Source organism: Fusarium poae, assembly GCF_019609905.1.
Source record: "Fusarium poae strain DAOMC 252244 chromosome Unknown contig_1, whole genome shotgun sequence".
In the NCBI taxonomy this organism is placed as follows: Eukaryota; Fungi; Ascomycota; class Sordariomycetes; order Hypocreales; family Nectriaceae; genus Fusarium; species Fusarium poae.
In genome coordinates this window covers 698981-719634 of record NW_025408659.1, presented here as the reverse complement: position 1 = coordinate 719634, position 20654 = coordinate 698981, and the positions used below count along the sequence as shown (strand labels likewise).

At 48.3% G+C, this 20654-nt stretch overlaps 7 protein-coding genes across 7 annotated transcripts; 3 read left to right on the top strand and 4 right to left on the bottom strand.

Moving 5' to 3' along the window:
* Positions 1-899: 899 nt before the first annotated feature.
* FPOAC1_013012 (uncharacterized protein) lies at positions 900-2616 on the top strand (the record flags this gene model as incomplete). Its single annotated transcript, XM_044857354.1, has 5 exons — positions 900-1093; positions 1530-1850; positions 1903-1965; positions 2067-2568; positions 2611-2616. The coding sequence occupies 5 exons, from the start codon at positions 900-902 to the stop codon at positions 2614-2616; spliced, it is 1086 nt and encodes a 361-aa protein (XP_044701537.1).
* A 2176-nt stretch (positions 2617-4792) lies between these two features.
* FPOAC1_013011 (uncharacterized protein) lies at positions 4793-5527 on the bottom strand (the record flags this gene model as incomplete). Its single annotated transcript, XM_044857353.1, has 1 exon — positions 4793-5527. The coding sequence occupies one exon, from the start codon at positions 5525-5527 to the stop codon at positions 4793-4795; it is 735 nt and encodes a 244-aa protein (XP_044701536.1).
* Positions 5528-5971: 444 nt separating this feature from the next.
* Positions 5972-6295, top strand: FPOAC1_013010 (uncharacterized protein; the record flags this gene model as incomplete). Its single annotated transcript, XM_044857352.1, has 1 exon — positions 5972-6295. One exon carries the CDS (start codon positions 5972-5974, stop codon positions 6293-6295), a length of 324 nt encoding a protein of 107 aa, XP_044701535.1.
* Positions 6296-7026: 731 nt separating this feature from the next.
* On the bottom strand, positions 7027-8262 carry FPOAC1_013009 (uncharacterized protein; the record flags this gene model as incomplete). The annotated part of the gene is made up of 4 exons (XM_044857351.1): positions 7027-7492; positions 7540-7662; positions 7924-8212; positions 8259-8262. The coding sequence occupies 4 exons, from the start codon at positions 8260-8262 to the stop codon at positions 7027-7029; spliced, it is 882 nt and encodes a 293-aa protein (XP_044701534.1).
* A 5186-nt stretch (positions 8263-13448) lies between these two features.
* On the top strand, positions 13449-14090 carry FPOAC1_013008 (uncharacterized protein; the record flags this gene model as incomplete). The annotated part of the gene is made up of 1 exon (XM_044857350.1): positions 13449-14090. The coding sequence occupies one exon, from the start codon at positions 13449-13451 to the stop codon at positions 14088-14090; it is 642 nt and encodes a 213-aa protein (XP_044701533.1).
* Positions 14091-14222: 132 nt separating this feature from the next.
* Positions 14223-14567, bottom strand: FPOAC1_013007 (uncharacterized protein; the record flags this gene model as incomplete). The annotated part of the gene is made up of 1 exon (XM_044857349.1): positions 14223-14567. The coding sequence occupies one exon, from the start codon at positions 14565-14567 to the stop codon at positions 14223-14225; it is 345 nt and encodes a 114-aa protein (XP_044701532.1).
* Positions 14568-18278: 3711 nt separating this feature from the next.
* Positions 18279-20383, bottom strand: FPOAC1_013006 (uncharacterized protein; the record flags this gene model as incomplete). The annotated part of the gene is made up of 2 exons (XM_044857348.1): positions 18279-19679; positions 19802-20383. The coding sequence occupies 2 exons, from the start codon at positions 20381-20383 to the stop codon at positions 18279-18281; spliced, it is 1983 nt and encodes a 660-aa protein (XP_044701531.1).
* Between the last annotated feature and the right edge of the window lie 271 nt (positions 20384-20654).

Below are 20654 nucleotides of genomic sequence, written 5' to 3'. Positions count from 1 at the left end.
TGCCTGAAACAAGGGCTGACCGAAATGGAGGGGCGTGAAAGTAATGGAATGGAGCAGGCACCGTTATGGTGTCAGCGTTTGGTATAACCGTCTCCAACGGTGTTATAGCTGATAACCGTCTGTACGCCAAAATGGTTGGAAAGCGGAACCTGTCGAGGCCGGTTTTCGGAGTTTTTTTGAAATCGCATCATCACGTGTCTACTCCCAGCCGGGATAACTTCGGGAAATCTCAGAAATTCTTGCTAAGACCTGTCCGCTCTCCCATAGTCAAGCCACTAACCGGCAGATTAGCAGTTGGGTCGGTGATGACCAGCGAATCCCCGCTGTTGTATGTTTTTTGTTGATCTCGCTTTTGCCATTACGTAATACTCCATCAACTCCCAATGGCCCACCCATCATCATGGCCACCAGTAAAAATCGGGCAACACAAAGCCTTAGTCAGAAACTAGTCTCATCTCGTCTTGTATCATTCCCAACTCAACCCAGCCTCAGCAATTTCTCCTATTTCTCCTCTTACATCCTCAAAATGTTACCCTTTCGACACCACAAACCACAACAAACGCCCACCCTTAGTGAGCCTCCCGCGTCGTCCCGAAAAAGAAGCCCGCCACTCGGTGCTGCACCGTTGTAAAATTCCGGCTTATACCCACTAAACGAGCGTGCGCGTCTCCTTTTGTGGAATAACCGGGGTGTAGAAGGGACCTGCTCTTGGACTCACAGTTTATCTGGAGTCTGGGTTATGACCTCACAGTTTATCTGGACGTCACGGGTCACCTGTTAGCGAAGCTGGTTATTCTTTTAGGGCTGCGGTGGTCAAGGGCTTGGGTCTGCAGGTCAAGTACGTACGTGTCTCGGTATGCTAAATTAATCGGTAGCGCGTCTTTCGGTTTGCTTTAGCCATGGCGTCGGTCGAGGCCTCTGTCGACGCGTCATTCGAGATAGATGAGGTCAAGGCAGTGCTCGGATGGCATCACGACGGTGTGCCGCAATACCTCGCCGAGCCTGACCCCAAGAGTTCATTTATTCACTTTACACTACACTTCGATACGACCCTCGCGCTTTTAGAAATCTCAATTCCCATCAGCTATAAGCAGTGTGGGAAATAGGCGGTCCGTAGTGGGCTGTTGGACTGGACCGCCTATTCAGTCCAGTCCAGTGCGGAAAAATTGCTGGACCAGGTGGTCCAGTCCAGGGTCATTGGACCGCCTGGACCGCCCATTTAAGGCCCATATTGTTAGGTGAGTAAATAGTGCAATCTGATTGGTTGAGCTTGGTGGAAACTATGATTATTTGACCGGCCTACATACCTTCGAAATCTATAAAGCAGATATTGCAGAGTAAAAAGTTGGCCGTACGGCAGGCTGGCTGCGCAGGCGGCTGCTGAAGCATAACTAGGCACAACAACACCGAAACTTGATCGCCATACCAAATTTTGGTCCGACCTTGGCACCAGTCCAGTTAAGGCAGGCGGTTCAGTCCAAGCCCTTTGGACTGCTGGGCGGTCCAGTCCAGTGCTTCCTGTTACATAGGCGGTCCAGTCCAGGGTGTCTGGACTGGACTGAACCGCCTATTTCTCACACTGGCTATAAGCAACACACCAGAACATCAGCCATCTGCATTCGTATCAACCCCCGATCTATCACCTCTCTTACACAATCCATCGTACGAGATCTCCCCGATGCCGCCAAACCCATCTTTGGCTTTACACCTGCAACCTGTCTTGACTTTGAGCTCAACGATGCAGTCACTGTCCTCATTCCAAGTTTCATAACCGAGCCGGTTACAGCAGCCCGAAAACGTTCCGGCATTATCATTAACTCGCTCTACGAGTTGACACAGGCAACCTCTGCGTATTTACATCCCAGAAGATACACTGTCTCAAGGTCAGCTAGAGTCTCTCAGTACCGCGACTGCACAGCAGAAGCTGCATCCATTCTCCGGCCCCGACTATGATATTGCTCGCTGGTTCTGGGGCCGTGGCGCAAAGGTTACAACTCTTCCGGCGCCACCCCCACCTTCATATAACAAAGCAACGGCCGACCAAGCGAATATACCCTTATATATAGCGAATCAATAACCTTCGATCCCCCGACCGCCTCCCATAAGCGCAAACGCAGCCAAGACGCCGTCGGCAAAAGAGTTCAGGTCCCTGATAGCGCAGTAATCTGGGCCAAGCTACTAGAACTGGAAGCCACAGTCCAGCATCATCCACCACCGGCAACTATCCCCGGAGATCAGTCACAGCATATCAAAGAGCTACATGCCATAATTGACAACCTACAAACACAGTCCACACAATACGAGCAGAAGGCACTAGATCGAGAAACCGAGGTTACCAATCTACGAATACAACTTGCGCAATGCGAGAAGAAAGTTCTAGATCTCGAGACCGAAGTGGCAGCTCTGCGAGACGCCCAAGACAATGCCGACAACACAGGGAGCGTGGAAATAAGTGAGATGCAAGAGAATATCCTCGATCTCGAAGGAAAGATAGACTATGTTACAAGAGGGAAAGATGATGACGATTTTGCGCATATCCTTAAGGAAGATATACTTAACGAACTCATTGTACGGATATCGCGTGGCTGAGGATCTATCTAATGGGGCTAGAGATGATGGAAGCAACTCTGTAACCCACTGCCTTCACCTCCGTAGTCTCGCTTCCCGTTGGCATCCCAAGTGATATCGAACGGGCAAAGTATATCAAGATGGTTGATATCTCGGCTACCTCGTCTCGACCACTCGATATGGATATGTTTGACAGATGCGATGAGGACTGCATTCCACACTGACAAACGGCACTCCGCAGGTGTCAACAACCTTGATGCAAAACTGCCGTAGCCGCTACCATGCAATACCCACCTGCCGGTCATACCCACCTACCGGTCAGCGAAAAAAAAAACTCCCCATACAAAATGTCCAACTTCGCTTGCACAGTGCTTGGCCAAAATTGAAGTTATTTACATGGAACAGATTGTGTCTTACTGAGAGTTTCATGCTGTTTCATATTGCCATATTCATTTGTATCTTACACAAGCAGTTTGGTCGCATGGCACTAATGTAAAATTTCTCAAAAATGTCTCCTTCATCACCCAGCCTCAAACTTTTATCTATAGCAGCTTCCTTTAATCGCCTTGAAAATGCCTCAACAGTCTTATACTGAGAATGATGTCATTGAAGCTATACTGGATGTTACAGATAATCACCTCTCGCAGCACCAGGCCGCCCAGAAGCATGGAATGCCCCAAACCACTCTGTCTGACCGATTAAGAGGCCTACCGTCAAAGTCTGAGGTCACCCAACCTACCCAGCTGTTATACAAATCCCAAGAGGCTAGATTAGTTACATGGATACTTCGACAAGAGGCCTTGGGCTATGCTCCTTCCCACAGTCAAGTTCGCGCCACCGTAACTGCCCTGTTGAGACAGCAGGGCCGGGAAAGGCCTATCGGTGTACACTGGCTAGCCAGGTTTATTAAACGCCATCCAGAGATCGATACGAAGGTGGGAAAACGCCAGGAAGCTGCAAGGTTCAATTCTTTTACCCCAATGGCCGTCAATTGGTACTTTGATATCCGGGAGAGAGAATATGGCAGGATCAAGCCTGAGAACACGGTTAATGTTGACGAGGGCGGTATCATGGTTGGATTTGGTGAATACTGACCACTTCTGATACAAGACTTACCAATAAATTGCAAATCTAGGTTTGGATTCCTTGGTAATTGGCAGTAGCGATTCCCAGGAGGAAGGCCTTCCTCAAAGCCTATTGACCTTGTCCATCGGAGCGGAATCAGTCAACGAGGCGAACCTTTCCAACTCTCGTCGATGTTATGTAATACCAGTCTGCTATCTGCTTGAACTCCTCAAGAAACCATTGTTTCTGCAGTTCTTTTCCCTTGAAGATTATGCCAGGAACTAAAGCGCGACCGTCAGCAGTGACAGCTTCGATGAATGAAGTCCAATTTCGAGTTTGTGGTCCTTTGAGAAAGGCCTTGCGCTTCGGGTCCGCGCTTCCAACGACCAGGCTATCTAGACCTGAACCCAGAGGGTTAGTCGGCCAAAATTCAAGAATTGACAAGGAATAGAGGTGAATGCTTGCCGAAACCAGTCATAATACCGCCTTCATCAACGTTGACGGTGTTTTCAGGCTTGATCCAGCCATACTGGCCGTCCCGGATATCAAAGTACCAATGAACTGCTTTAGGGGTAAAAGAGTCAAACCTTTTAGCTTCTTGACGTCTACCCATCTTGGTCTTTAGATATGCGGCGATTGATAAACTTGATCACCCAGTTGCGTCCTAAGTCGGGATGTTCGCCCTGCTGTCTCAACAAGCCCATGACACAAGCGCGGATCTGACTGTGGGACAGGGCATAGCCCAAGGACTCCTGGCGGAGGATCCAGAAAGCCAGCCTATCTTCTTGGCTCTTGGACAAACGTCGACGAGGCTGGATCTGGTCTTCAGCGGCCCCTAAGTCTATCGATGAGGGTCGTTCGGGGCACTCCTCTTCTCTGGGCCGCTTGAGGGGGTGAAAGACCATGATCGGTAATATCCAATATGGCCTCAGCCATATCGTCCTCTGTATATTCCCATTGAAGTCGTGATTTAGGCATTTTTCTGCTGTTGTCGAGGGTAAAGATCAAAAATCACGAGAAAGAGCGGTGAGGAGGTTAGTGACCATTTTCAATAGCATGACTTGCATATATCGCGTGCCCAGCACATCCTCAACAGGTCAAAATAATTATCGCCACTCATTTCTATAATCAATAAAAGAAGCTTCTTTTAGGTAGCTATTTATTCTAACCAACTTTCGTGTAAGTGAAGTTGTCCATTTTTGGTGGTGCTCTTTTTTTTTTGCTTGACGAAAGGGTGGGGCTGTCGAAAGGGGGGTTGTGTATGGTAGTCTTTATCTACCCATTGTGCACACACAGCAAGTAGAGAATGTCTATGCGGTGATGTCCAGAGGTCTGTTGAGATATGAATCGGACTTGACGCGGTGGTGAGACTGTCCTTGATCTCGCTGCTGTAAAAATCATAGTTTGCTGCAATATCTCGGACCATCGTACGCCGTGAGGTAATGAGGGAGTCTTTGATGTATGTGTTACAAGCGAGAGCGAGTTGTTTAAACTTGTCCCATTCAATAGCCGAAAAGGGCACTCTCCGACGCGTGAGTATGCTGATCAATGCTTCCTGATATGCTTGCGGGTTGAAGGCATTTCGAAGTGCGTCCTCGCTTGCTACAGGGCGAAAATGTGCGAAGATTGAGCGCTGGGTGCCCGATACAGACCTGGTGGATCTGGATGCGACCGGGCGGTTGTTTCTGACGTGATTGGCAGCATTTGCCTTGTGGTCGTATCGTTTATCTCCACACGCAGTGCAAGTATAGATGGTTTTACCTCCAGTCTTGCGTCCGCGTGTACTTGAACGGTCCTTCGTGATGTCCATAATTGAGAGGAAGTTTGACGGCAATCCATTGACATCTGGGGGGTTTTCTGTAGCACCAATAATAGACGATGTGTCAGATGACATATTGATAGGTAAAAGGCGAGATTCTGAACTTGGTATCATGGATTGAGACCCAATATCAATGGGTTTTGTGTCAGCCTAGCACCGATACACGAATGCAGACATTGAACAAAAGATCAGTGTAGATTGAGGACCATCTCTTCTATCTAAAGAGCGACGAGAGTCGGTCTCTTATACCTGTGGTCAGTCTGCCGATCTCATAGGCAGCAGGCTGTTACCTGACGCTAGGTATGGTGTAGCGTTCACGCTGACCGTGAAGCTATTCACAATGGTCATGATCCTTGCCCTTGACCTAAGCGAAAGTCTCGGGAGCTTGACATTTTGAAATATTTTTCGAGTGCCAGGGCTGAAAAATCGGTTAACCGTTCAAATGGTTTTAGGATACCCTTAAACGGTTAAACGATTTGACATGCATAAACGTTTTAAACGGAACGAACGAAAGTGCCCATGTATGGACTCCGGCCTGATACAATAGGTCCAAATTCGAAACTGCCGCCTAGCGTCTTTGCGCGCGTACAAGAGTATTTACAGAAACAGTTACAAAACGACGAGTACCACCGTGCCCTTTCCGAATTCACACACTTTCGAATGCGTACAGGCGGCCCGGAAGATTTGTACCTGGAGTTGTTTGTGAATGCGCAGGGCAAGAAGGTCTGGATGGATGGTGCGGTGGCCTCTACTAATGGGGATTTCGAGTGGGAGGGTGTGTTACAGTGGACAGGTGATATATTGAGGGTTGGTACTGAAGTGCCATCAGTGGTTGAAGACTAGCGTGACAGGAGATCAGGACCATACGAATTTTCGTACTCAACTATTGCCTTGCCTAAAAAGGAAGGATGAAATTTGTATGGTACAATTTTGTACGTATAGAAAAGTTGTACGTACGTACAGGTGCCCAAAATACAGTACGTACGTGTACAGAAAAATGCATCACTAGCGGCGAAAGTAGGACTACACGGCATGGGGCGCTGGTCAACCATCAACGCAACACCAACCAACTCAATATAGGATCTGGGTTGATCAACTCAACGGGGGGAATGCTTATTAGCAGTCAGCTCACTCAATTGAAGGCTGAGGTTGAGTGGATTGCGTTGATCGCCACCCTGCGCAACACTTTGACAGCGGTGCACATTAGCTTCGACCTCTGAACGTCACCAAATCGCTTTGCAATCATGACTGTATTTGCACACTTTATAGATCAACTGGGTCATCAGCAATCCCGTCTGCTGGCTCTGCGTCGTCAATTTGGTGCTCACAGTGGCAAGAATCTCGCCTTTACACCCTGTTTCCCACCTTGCGCATCGGAACAAGAAATGTTCCATCGTTTCTGATGCTCGTCCACATTCGCACATGTATGACTCTGCGGCTCCTATCTTGCAGAGGTAACTGTTGATCCTCGCCATTCCTGTTCGAGCGACTTTCACATTTGGTGTGATATCGATTCTCATTAAAAACTATCACGGTTCGTGCGAACAATATTCGAATTAAACCAAAGTTTTAAATCATGCCTGAGACGTTTGAGACCTTTCACTATGCCAGCCCATGTCTATATCCCTCATAGGCACAAGATGCATCTCATCCGTTTGGCCATATTCCACCTCATATGTGCGGTTGCAAGTAATACCAACAGGGTCGATACTTGATGGAGGTGTTTTGTCGACATGAGAAGTTGTACCAAATTGTGCTCGCAAACGGGATCGGCTTGCATTCGTACCTCCATTAGTAGGCTTGTTGCTGCCATACTTATCATAGGCTTGGTAGCCGCGCCGAGATGTGCCAAACACCTTGGGGAAGATTTGGACGAGAAGCATACGGAGAGAGGGCATGCAGGCGCACATAATTCCGACGCTGCATTCGATAGTAGACCATTTGGTAACAGCAAGGTATTCCCATGTCGGGTTATTTGAGCCCATCCCTGTGCCCGCTCGGATGGTGGCGGTAAGCCGAAGGATGCTCATTATGGTGACGCTTGGGAAAGGTTAGTGATAAATAAATCAGATTCGAGGAACACTTACATAATGCCAACGCTAAACATAATACCTACGCCAATTTTCTTCCTCGAATCCAAATTCATCTTCTTCAATTGTGAAAGAGGAATAGCCAAGATCCAAATGTCAAGCGCAATGTTGATAGATGCGCTAGACCATGTGATAGTGTTTATATCAATACAGGTTCCAGTATGTGTGTGATCCCACTTTGTCCAGAAATAGCTGATAGGCCTGCACTGGAAGATAGTGATAAAGACGTAAACCAGGCCAAAAATCGATGTAAATAAGACCGTGGCCCAGAGACTTTTTCGAACGCCTTTTGTGGGGAAGATCCGCAATAAAAAGAAAATCATAGACAGCTTGAGGAAGGTCTGTAGGGAAAAATATAGGATAGCCATGATATAAAAATACCGACCAAAGTTAGTGACTTGCTGGGGTGTTATAGTCCAGATATCGCGGCCTATGCCATTAGGGGCCAGACCGTATGCGTTGATGATATTAGACGGGACAGCAGCACACATAACCAAGACAATAAATAGATCATCGAGGCCAAGAGGGAGATTAATGAAGAGCTTCGTTAGGAATCGTTGGAGCACAAAGAGGCCTGAAAAGATCCCCATTACAGCATTCAAGGAAACGAATTGGTTTCTGCGGTTTCGAACAGGCGCGCTGCATGCTGTTAAGGTGGTGTTCTTGGTACCTAGATGATGTGAGTAGATGTATTATACATTGACTTCTGGACATACTCATAGCTTCCGAGACTGTACAAGATGGCAAGACACACTTTTCAACTTCTGCTTGAAGCGCAGCATTCGTGCATGTACATTTTGTATCCCCGAGTTCACAAATTGAGGCTTCGATTGAGTTAATCATGCATTTTAGCTTGGATGTTAGCGATTCCCGGGACAAGAAAAATGAGCGCTTACAGCACATTCCGGCAGTGTTGACAATGCAGAAAGGGCATAGTCCCGAGCCAAAGCCAAAGGCAATGTTGCCACGAGGCAGGCCAAAAGACTGCGAAACAGCATCATTGTAATGTGACAAAAACGACAAGTCAAGCCAGACGGGGACAGAAGGCTTGTTTACGATACATGCAGGAGACGCACCTTCCTCTTAACCTTCCCAAGGGGGCGGTAGTCCCCTGATATATAATGAGATCATCTGCAGGGACACTCGACTTGACACCATGACACTTGAACACTTTCAGCTTTAGAATCCAGTCAGTGCACGTCTGATCGCGAGACTAACTATACTAAGTGTTTCGGACCACAAGGGTTACGAGGTTTAGTACCCGCTATAACCCTTACTAAGATATTGCAGAGAAGCCACTTGTAACGCTCGGCTGATTCGTTGGCTGTCCATAGACTTCCCCTCGCCCGCCCGAGAGTCCGGTTAAACGGCAGTTTATTCCAAAAGTTTAATCTAGTTAACACGTGGGCTCGTAAACCCAACCAAGACTCGATTGGGAAAGTCTCCTCCCGCCTTAACCCTGGAAGATCGGCAAATCCCGGCCGTGTCAATCAGAGTGATGAGCAAACATTCAGAATAACTTTCATCGACCAATCACAGTGAAGCATATATTCTGAAACTGAAACTGTCTGCGAGTGACACGGATTCTTATTATCAAACCGTCTACGCCTGGAATGTGATAATTCAATCGACAATCATTCGTAAATAGATGTCCAGATCCTCGGAGTCGGTCTATCAGTATGCGCATGTACCCACAGTCTGCAGATCAGATCTTCACTAGCCGTGTCTCAAGGAACAAGAGTATTACCTAGCTACAGCGGGGAAAAGGAAAGAAAAAAAATGAAGCTTGTGGAGACATCCCTTCCCCTCATAGTGGATCTCAAGCAAAACTCAAGACTGAATTAATGTAAACATTTCATCAGCACAAATAGCGCCTTGGCCTGACCCAAGCAAGAGCCTGACTGGGTCTAGACCAGACTAGATAGACTACCCTAAGCAGTTATTTCCGTTTGTTATTTGTTATTGTTAGATACTATAATAACCATCGGAGCCAACAACCAACGGCTTATTATTAACCAGCGAGTAGCTTCAGCTTTCCAAGACAAAGAGACAGGCGGAGAAAAGTCCCTGAGCCGAGAAAGACTTTATCGGCGCTAGAACAACACTTAACTCGTATGGCATTCATCGAGTGTTTGTGCGCCTGTGGGTGGAACTCTTGAGTCAGAGTGATGAGCGAGACCTCCACAGTGACGAATACGGATAGTTTCCACTCTGAATTGCTTAAAGGCATCGGAAAAGTTACCATGGGAAGCATAAGAGACGAGATTAAGGTCAGTTTATGCTATTTTCTATTACCCCTAGCCAAGACTTCAGACTCATCTGATAGAGAACACCAACCATCCCATTTATCTACAGTATACCTAAGGCTATTGATTTATCTTTCCGTTTCCCGACCACTAGGTGTCTTACCTGACTCCGTACTATCGTTTCTACAACCACTGGGTAATGTATATGGCTCTGCATGAACTCATCTAAGTATGTCTAGCTCAATTGCCACTTTGCCAAGCCGGTTCGATTCCGCAGTCGTCTTAACCTCGGGCTGCCCCTTGCTACAGAGACCTTGCTGCGATGTGTTCTGTAGATCGCTAATCTTATCCATTGAGAGTGGGGCTCTGAGATCCGTTCTCCTGGGCGTAATAAACACTGCTACTACTTGTCTTTTGTCTCGATTCATCTTCAACATTTCCTTACCTAAAGTTCACTACTTTCCATTGCATCAATCTCATGATTTTTTATTTTTTCTTTCTAAACTGGTGCCTTTAACGTCTAACTAATCTTGAGCCGTCCATAATGGCCAGACAGACTGAAAGCCTCGCCATCGCGGATACGATCTTTTCGCTCTTGCTTTCTCTCCTATTCTTCTGTCTCTCTCATGCTAGCCGGCCTCTTAGAGTCCAGAGGTCTGCTCATAGAAATGTGTATTGGGCTTCGAATTCGTGCATCTACATATTTGGAATTATAGGTGGCCTCGCTACAGGGCTCAGAAACGATATATACGCGGTCACTTGCTTCGGAAGGATCGCAGCGCTATTGTCCACATTGAGTTATGAGGTATATACTACCCCCCTTTGCTGTTGCTGTTCATCCGCTTATATACCGACAGGTAATCTATCTGATCTACCCGCTTCGAAACAAGCTTAATAACAATTTTTATATTGTCCTCTTCCGATGGCGGGTCATCACATCCTTGGGTATTATCGTCTTTTGGGTTCTACTCTTTTGTCAAATCGCCATATTGGCCGTTGGCACTTGGGTTTTGGCCAGCCGTGAGGTCCAGATTGTGTTCTCGGTTGCAACCTGCTCGCACCTCAACTTCTTCATCGTCACTGTACAGTTCTTCCTCGCTCAGTATCTGCAACAGGACGGCGAACGGAGCCCTTCTGCTACAGTATTAAGACTCTATATGCGGGTGGCCTACATCTGGCCTATGATCGGCTTCTTAAGCCTCTTCTTTTCTCTCTTATTACTGGTACTGGAAGCGACGGGAAAGAAAACCTACCTGCCAGCATCTTGGCAGTGTCTCATCATCTTTATAAAAACCCTCACCATATGGTTAATGACGTGTAAGGGAGACAAAGGAACGCGAGAATTAATATTAAACGCCGAATCTCAACGAGGGGACGATATCGAACCAGGTCAGGGCGGCGTGGATGTGGGTATTTCTCCTTTAAAACCCGTTGGGACAAGTATTGTCGTATAGTCAGCCGTATATTTTCACTGCTGCCGCGTAAGTCCTGAAGTTAGGGTATCTTCTACCGGTCCCAGGCACTAATCGTCATGTTTGTGCGAATCGCCTGTATTGTATTTATTTACTAGCAGTGCCTTCATAACGCCTAACCCCCTGCGATAACTGGCAACATGCCTCGTCAATATAAGGATGAGGGGAGGGGAATAAGAAGTCATACAACCAGACAATCGTGTGCGCACTAGAGTTCTCATATTGCTGTGTGACACTGACATACCTGGGCATTTGAGTTAACTCAAACCTTAACTCATGAGTTAACTCATAACTCAAACTCACAAAACTCATATGAGTTGAGTCTGAGTTATCGCCGCTGACTCATGAGTTAACTCATGAAACTCACGCCGGCATCCCCACTATTTCAACCCTTGATTTAGTCTAAGTTAAGTTAGCTTGTTGCAAATTTACTTTGTTGCAAAGCGGCCAATGGCTCATACTCATCCGTTCGGAAGCTTCAATACAAGTTCCGCAGCTACAATGGCGATGGCCAACAGACTTTCTCTCTCTTGAATCCATTACCTATACCATTAAGCCATCGATATGGTATTGGAATCATCTTCTGTGCCCAGCACACCCTCTTCTAATCCCGACTTCATCGATGTTGAGGGATTTTTCACCAGAGAGAAGGCAAAGCCTCGCGCTTTATATGTTTGCTTGTACTGCAAGGCGAGCCCATGGAGGGATGGCGATAAGGGCAATGCGCGGCGTCACATAAGAAATCACCACCCGTATCTGATCGGGCTCTCCAGCCGGCAGAATCGATCCCAGCAATCTCTCGACACGTATATCACCTCATCCACCACGCCATCCGCGGCAGCATTACGGAATGCCTTCAATCGGCAGGCCTATGTCGACGCTATCATCGGCCTTGTTACGCGTCGCAGGGTGGCCTTTTCGATGGTTGAGTGGGATGAGCTAAAGGACCTGGCCCTAGCATGCAATCCTGCTATCGAGGATAGCCTAATCACTTCCCGACGTACAGTAATGCGCTATATTTCAGCGAGCTATGAGTTATACGCCGATCATTTGGCCCAATCCCTTCAGTCTGCCGTTTCGATGATTCACATCTCATCTGACCTCTGGACATCGCCACATCGGCATGGTATGCTAGCAGTATGTGGACAATGGGTCGATAAGGACTACGGGCTCCGAAAGGCGCTCCTAGGGCTGCTAGAATGTCCAAAAGACCACTCGGGTAAGTCTCAGGCCGGTCTGATTGCTGATGTCCTGAAGCGCTTTGGGATTCGACGCGTGGGATATCATACCGGAGATAATGCAACCTCCAACAATACTTGCCTAGAGGCGTTATCAGAAAAGCTTTTTAGCGAGCGAGAAGTAAGTGAAAGGCTATGCGGTGACTTTTTTCCTATCCCAGCTAAGTTCCGCCTAGATTATCTTCGACCCCGTCCGCCGCCGTATCCGCTGTTTCGGCCATATTATTAACCTTTCCCTTCAAGCTTTCCTTCTCGCGCGCTCGAAAGAAGCTCTACAGGCTGCTATTCATGCCACCGGCAATGTCGCTGGTGCACAACCTGTCGAGACTTTCTCTGCTGCCCTCGGTGAGAGTGCGCCTCCTGCATCAGATATTCCGGTGGATCAAGCACTGGAAGAGAACCATGGGAGACAGCAAAGAGACAGAAATGCTCGCAGAGTAGAATTTAGTGGGTGGGAAGGTATTGGTGCTCTCCGGAAGCTCCACCATCTTGCAGTCTGGCTTCGTAACTCCCCGATTCACAGCGATGACTGGCGCGAAGCTGTGGATCGCAGTCTCGGCATCGACAACACAACGCGATGGTCCTCATGGTATAAGACCATCAGTGTTGCCCTCGATAAGAAGGTACAGATCGTCCAGTTTATGGTAGACCATGACAAGGACATTGGCCGCTGACTGGGATATACTATCGAAAACCCATGCTTTTCTCCAGCCTTTTACTGAGGCAACGCCGATAACAGAAGGCGATAAAGCGAGAATTTGCAGTACACTGCGGCTGATGGATGGTCTTCTCAGCCACTTCGAGAAAGCGAAGGTACCCGATGTCTACCTCGGTTCAAGATATGATAGTCGCTGATTTGTTAGATACACTACTCGACCCCGGAATTCCATGATAGTCGCATGCTTCATTCTATCGAAATGGGATGGTTTGTACTCAATAAATACTACACCATGTCTGAAGAGGCTCCCGTTTACGTCGCCGCTCTTCTTCTCGATCCACGCTGTCGGAAAGCATACTTGGATAAGAACTGGAAGAGTGCATGGATCAATCCGGCGATTGCGGATGTCCGACAGGTATGGGAGGAGGAATACAATATCAACAACAGCGTCAATGATATACATGGAGACATTGTAACTACTCCAGAAGATACTCCAGTCGCGCCAGGGAAGCCGCCTTCGCAGCTACAGCTTTTGCTGCAGGAGATGGAGGTCGAGACGGCTGTGTCAACAGACAGTGATAACCTAGAGGCATTTATCAATGCTCCAGCTATCAAGATTGATTGCGAACCTCTAGAGTGGTGGTGTCGCACTGAACAACGACGGCAATTTCCACGCCTTAGCCGTATGGCCATCGATATACTCTCGATAAACCCTCAATCAGCAGAGCCTGAAAGGACCTTCTCCGGCGCGCGTAGGACTGCGTCATGGGACTGGCTGTCGATAACGTGCGAGCGAATAGAAGAAGTTGAGTGTCTCGGCAATTGGATACGGAATGGGCATATTGTAGCGAGTCGGGACGGTGGACTGGGACTAGTGTGCGACCCGGACGGTGTTAATGGCAATGTAGATACAGAAATTAGTGATACAGAGTAGTGTGGTGATTTTTGACGGTTCACAATTTTACTCAATAAGTTCATTAGAGTACGTTCTCACGACTAACGATGCATCGAGGAAGTGGGCGGTGTCACATGACGAAATTATATGAGTTGACTCATGAGTCTGAGTTTAACTCATGAGTGAGTCATGATCAGATCGAAACTCATATGATTGAGTTAGAGGGCGAGTTGGTAGGTTTATGGCGCAAAAGCGGGAGGGAGCCACTGGTGTTCTGTCGTCGTCGAATGGGTTGTCTTGGATATCATCGTGGCGAGCTCTCTTGGGTGACGTACGGTCGCGACGAGTTGGCGTTGTTGAGGACGGTGGTGGTGTGGGCATGTCGTGGTATAGTTTTGTGTCGGTTCGAAGGGAAGCGACAGGACTTGCTGTTGTGATGGATGGTGTGTTGTTGTTGATGGTAGAGAGCCAACCGTCGATGAAGGCATCGAGAGTCGCTCTAGCGGGCGAGTTCATGAGCGCAAAAGATACAGAGTCTAACAAAAGTTGATGCGGATACGTTTGGCGTTGTAGGTGCATCAAGGAAGCTGATTTATGATTGTTATGGTAGTTGTTGCTTATCGAGATAAGATAAGCCGCTATTGATTGGCACGACAACACCGCGACCTCTTGCTTCTATTTATAGCGCCCATGGGCTGCAACTGCTTTAGGGTAGCCTGACAAGGATACCTTGTTCAGGTTACTCTTCCACTCAAGAATTACCAGAAACGCAATTTGACTACTTGGGTACGGCCTAGAGATCGGCCCCCGTGCTTTCGTTACGACCTTCGGTATCCGTGCCTCTACAGTGGGCTGCAAAAGTATTCGCAGGTGTGCAGATAAATTTCAATTAACTTAGGTACTTGATACTAGGTTATCCTCATGTATGATGTAAAGTATTGAGAACCTGGCAAGCTACCCTTGACTAGCTTCCGAGCATCAGGGCTACCTGTACACCTGCGAATAGGGGGTGCACTGACCGGGCAAAGGGGCTGCTGACAGGGGAAAAAAAAGGTACCTCAATTTTGCAGTGAAACCCGCCCAATCTTTGTAGCTTCTTTACCCGCAAGTCCCCGTTTTCTGCACCTATGATACCCACAATTATTCATCTATCACAACACCGCACCATCGCCGCAAAAGCGTTATATAGAGAGGGGTTTTACCCATCTATCTCTGCCGCCGCACGCGCATGGAAAGTCGGCTATAAGAGACTCCTTGGAAGATGTCACGGCTCACATCCAGTCAGAGATAACGGCGGCAACAGGACTTTATTTAGCATGGAAGAAGAGAAAGCTATTCTTGCTTGGTGTTGGAGGAGGATAACACAAGTTCATCACATACAGGCAGGGACATCTTACGAATCTATCGAATCGAACGCCAAGAAATTCTTGTCCTGTAGATTCGCATCGAATCGAATGTGTCCTCCGTAGATTCGATATCTATCGAATGCCAAGATTCGATCGAATTCGATTCGAACCCGATCGAACGTAGACCTAATCCCGGCGGAGACCGAAACACCAATAGGACCTAGGGCAAAATGGATCGTTGTCATCATCATCAGGCATTCATGACTTCATACCCCGACGTACAAAGGGTAAGAGATGCAGAGGGGTTTTAGAGAACATCACAGCTGTAGATGAGGCGTCGCAGAACATTTTCAATTGTGCAAGACAGGTAATAGGCAGATTAAATGTCACTCGTCCCCTTCAGCGACGCAAGTGCGTCAACCCATTGATCATCACTGAGGCTAACCAGCGGCAGTGAAGGCGTGTAGATTCCAGCTTTACTCCACGATCGAATGCACTGAGCCATCGCTACTATCTCCCTCCTCAGCCGGCTTCTCAATGGTGCCGTCATACGCCCTGCACTGCTAAACGTCCTCTCGCTCTCCGCAGACGACGATGGGATGGTGAGCATATCAATCGCCATCAGAGACAGCCGCGGGTACCGATTCCTGTTGATTTTCCACCAGTCAATCGGTCTACTCCTGTAGTGGTGACTGTTGACAACATCCTCAGCACAGTACCGAGCATATTCGTCATCAGCAGTCGCTCCCGCTGTCGTGTGTTTCGTCTTCCGGGTGCTCTTGCGGCCACTGGACGCTGCCAAGAACGAACCCTGGGCGCATGGCGGCCCAGCTACACTCCTAGCAAGTCTCCGCTCAATGTAATCCATTGAGGCCTCGTCAGACGTAGTGAAGACTTCGCAGTCAACATCGCGTTCCCTGTAACTCTCCCAGATCTCTCTGAGCTTGGCTTCGTACTCTAATCGCCAACTCTTAGCCTTACGAAAAGGCACTCGAGACCACAGTTGATCGAGAAGGCGCCACTTCTTCGCCGGGTTGAAGACAACAGAGAGAATAATGACCTCGCGCACCATGTCCGACTACCCACGCGAAGACGCCTCTTGGCTCATGTCGTCGTGCACAGACCACCGAGGCACACAACTGGAACTTTCCTTCCGCGCTGGCCCGTCTCGTTCCATCCTGGCGTCGCCTCTGAATGGGCTCTTGAGCTCGTTTGAGCTGGCCGGAGCTCGTCGTGTTGCCACGTGAGGTGTAGCGGTGAGGGCGTAATTTTAATGCTGTAAGTGGTCGCAGCTGCGGGAGGATTATGAAGTCGCTAGTACATCCACCTAGGGGCTGGCTGGGTTTGGCCGCAAGTTCCTGTGACCAAAGCGGGGAATAACTATGTTGGGTCTGGACAGTTAGTCGACCAATACAGGTTGAAGATGCAACAGACATGTGAGACTTCAAGGTCGAAATGGTCTTCTGAGCGTGAGAACACTGACGCCGATAGAAAGCTCTTGAGGGAGATGTCTAAATGGAGCAATTTTTGTTTGCATTACTTCCAATCTACAGAAAACCAGCATGTGTTTAGATGGATGTTCATGGGGGAGTAATTGCAAGACGGGCCTACCCTATACCAATGTGCTAGAAAGATACCAGGGTACTCACGTATTCTTCCACAGCTACGCAAGTAACCCCTAAACAGCATTTCATGGCCACGAGGATTCGCTTTTCAACCTCGCCCACGCTTGACATAGTCCTCGTGGAAATTGGGAAATGGTCCCATTCAATAAATTACTTTTGATATTTTTAGAAAGTAGTCGTTTGTGGGTTGCGGCCAAGCATGATTACTGCAGTTGCACGATACCTATTCTGACCTGTAAATCTCGGGGGTTTAGATGTACCGGTATACACTAACACATCTTAGCACCTACACGGACCCTGGGCCTTCAAGACGACAAATCACGCTCGGTCGCGTCAGGTACCGCCAGGGGCCGGTTGACGGGTTCAAGAAGTGACGCTAAAACGAGCCGCGTCACTCGTTCGACCGAATCGATCGATTTTCGATCGAACGCTTGGGCCCGTTCGATTCGATAGCGAATAAAATGTGCCGTGTTCGATTCGTATGTCGAATGAGAAACACCACATTCGATTCGCATCGAATCGAACGCCAAGAAATTCGATTCGATATTCGTAAGACTTGGCATCGAATGAATCTATCGATTCGATTCCCGTTCGTAAGATGTCCATCCCTGCGTCGAGGGTTCAGGTTGATTGATGTAAGTGTATGAGTAATACACCAATCGATCGACCGGTGGGTTTCGGTGTAGTTGATCGGAACCTTGTGTATAGCGTTGCCAGGCACTCGATTTGACCATGGAGGATTCTGACAGTGAAGACAAACGTAAGCACGGTGTCCCTTGGTCTTTCTGCGCTTCGGGCCAAGCTCAGCTTGGAGATGTTTTTCGGGATAATCTATGTAGAAAAAGGCATTGAAATTCCATGAAAGTTTCGATGCAAACGAGCCTATAGAAGCGTTGTTAGTCCCTGAGGCTGATATCTCAGAAGCCTGAGAAGCCATAGATGCTAATAAGCAGTACGTTACTGCATGGTATGCGACAACTGGAGAGTTTTCTTTAAGATTTAATTAAGAGATTTTCGGGTAGTTAGCACAGTATGCATACATCGCGTACCCCGCACAGCCTTAGAGGGCTACAATCGTTAACTCCAATCATTTCTATATTCAGCAAAGGCATTGTCCTCCAAGTAGCTATTTATTTTGGCCAATATTTGTGTAAGTGAAGTTGGTGAGTTTTGGTGAAGCTTTTTTTTATTTTGCTTGCCGAAAGAGGGGTTGTGGATGGTAGTAGACGCAGACGCATCGCGCAGGAGCTCCATAGTCAAGCTAGATGCGTAGTATTGAACAGTCGATTGCCAGTGTCAGTGCCTTTGGTGCCTACGAATTTGTTCTTCGAAAGTCGCAGTGCGGCCAGGCTGGCGCCGCAACGTCTCATGAGGTCTGCGAGTGGATGCGTCTCCACGACCACGTCCGCTTGTACAACGCCTGCTACAACAATGATGCGGACATTGGCCTGTAGGCCGTGGACGTGCTCGATGAATTGCATCAGTGTTTTTCCGCTATTCACAACTGAGTCAACCAGAATAATGGTGCGCTGTTGATCTACGTGATGCACTTTCAAGTCCGGTGGGGATGAGGCATGGATAAACATTGCCTGAGGAAACACCATATTGACCCCGAAGGCCATAGCCTCTCCACCACGCATCAACGCCACAATAGAAGTTTTCTCTTCATTGCGCAGTCGATGGCCCGTCGTTTGGTGACCCTGTACGTGGGGAATGTTGTACTCTTGAAGACCAATCAGTTGGGTAACGAATTCGGTGGCCAAGTACTGTCCGACCAACCCATGGGCTTGCCTTAGGGCAGGGCCAGAAATAGAAGCGTCACGGGTTGGTGTCGTCAACAGTTGTGCTACAGGCCTGTCCGTAGCGTGCAGTATCTGGACGGAGCGGCGGTGGCACATGACTGATTCGATGAACAGCCGATCATCTAGGTGAGCTAAAGGCAGCCGACCCTCGTCCAGACGCGGTGTTGATTGACTCGGGAGAAGAACCTGTTGTGCTCGGAAGTTTCCATCATCCATAGCTTTAGATAAGGCTTCGTCCATGCTCCAGCTCCTAGTCTGCTTGTCGCCAACAACGACAATAGCTTGATCAGCACCCTTAAGCATCGGCAGATCCAAGGGGCTGTCCCCGAATGCCCAAACATAGAGATGGGCGTTTCGTAGTTGAGAGACGATGGCAGCTTTAGCCGCTGCAGTAACCACGAATCCATCCTTAATTCGACCTCCACCGATGACGTAGACCGTCTCTGACAATTTGTACCTCTCCAGAACCTTTCTCCAAACGTGACCAAGCCCACATGTGACAACTAGAGTACCAATATGTCTCCGTTCCGCGGCAAGTCGCAGGAGGGAGGTGATTTGTGGGTGCATCACTATGCCCGCAGCCACGGCATCGCACACGGTCTCAAATTGTTTATCATCAGCTACCTCTTCGTACAATAAGGTTGCTTGGTGAAATGCAGCTTCCGAATAACCAAGGCGACTGCTGAAGAGCTCATGCAATGGAGATCCTGTTACCAAACTCGGTTGAGCCCGAGCAAGTGTTTCCCAGAACAAAACGCCCGTGTCTTCTGATGTGAGAGTCTTGTCGCCATCCATCACTAAAACCGTCTCAAGATCATCATGCTTGGGCAAAGCGAGGATTTCATCCAGCTTAGCCTGTATGCGAGTTATATTAGATTCGACCGTGCTGGGCTGCTGGAAATGCAGGATTAGATCCATGGTTTTTGGTAGCAAAGCGTCTGCATTTGCGATGCTGCAGAACAAGATGTGATTCTCACGACAGAGGTTGCGTAAAGGGAAATCTCTGTCTCTTGCCATCTGCGCAGGTGGTCGTGAGACATGACAATGCGATGTTTCTGTTCGTCATTCAAGCAGCGCTGCGAGATAAGACCGACCGGCATATTCAAATAAATGATGTGCGTGAACGTTGCTAGGTCATTCGAAGTATACACTAGTTGGCCAGAAGCATCCTGTTCTTTCCAGAACATGAGATGTCCAGTCACGATTGCAGTTCGCCCACTGTCAAGGCTTTCCTTCCTAATCGCGTCGATTGCCTGGCCACGCAGGTTTGACTTGTCCTGTGCGTCCAGCTTGTGGAAAGCCTCCAGACCACCAGGAATGAGGGATGCAATTTTGTCTGACCCTTCGAACAAAATGAATTCGGCCGGGCTGAGTTTCTGTCGCAGATATTCCAGCAAGAATGACTTGCCCGAGCCGGAAATACCATAAAGACCAATGACCGTTGGCTTAGGTGTTACTTGCGTGCTTATGATTGAGCCGGCGTTAACCGTGGCAGGGGCAGAAGGCAGACCTTGGTTATTACGGTCATTGCCTGTGCTGATAGTGGAAGAAGCATCCATTGGGAGGAGGATTGTGAAAGTTGGCGATGTATGCGCCTAGACGTTGTGCAAGAGAGAGCAGAGAGGGGGAGGAATAGCATGTGTGTGTGGGGGATGAAAACCAAAGATGGGAAAGAGAGAAACATGTCTAGATTTGTCCTTTTTATATCTTTTTTTTCTGCTATGGATATCAAGATCAGGCCGATCATCTCGACAAGACCGTACACGAGTGAGGCCTACCATCGCGACAACCCCTCATGCGGGAGGCCGACTACCATTCTGACCGGTATGC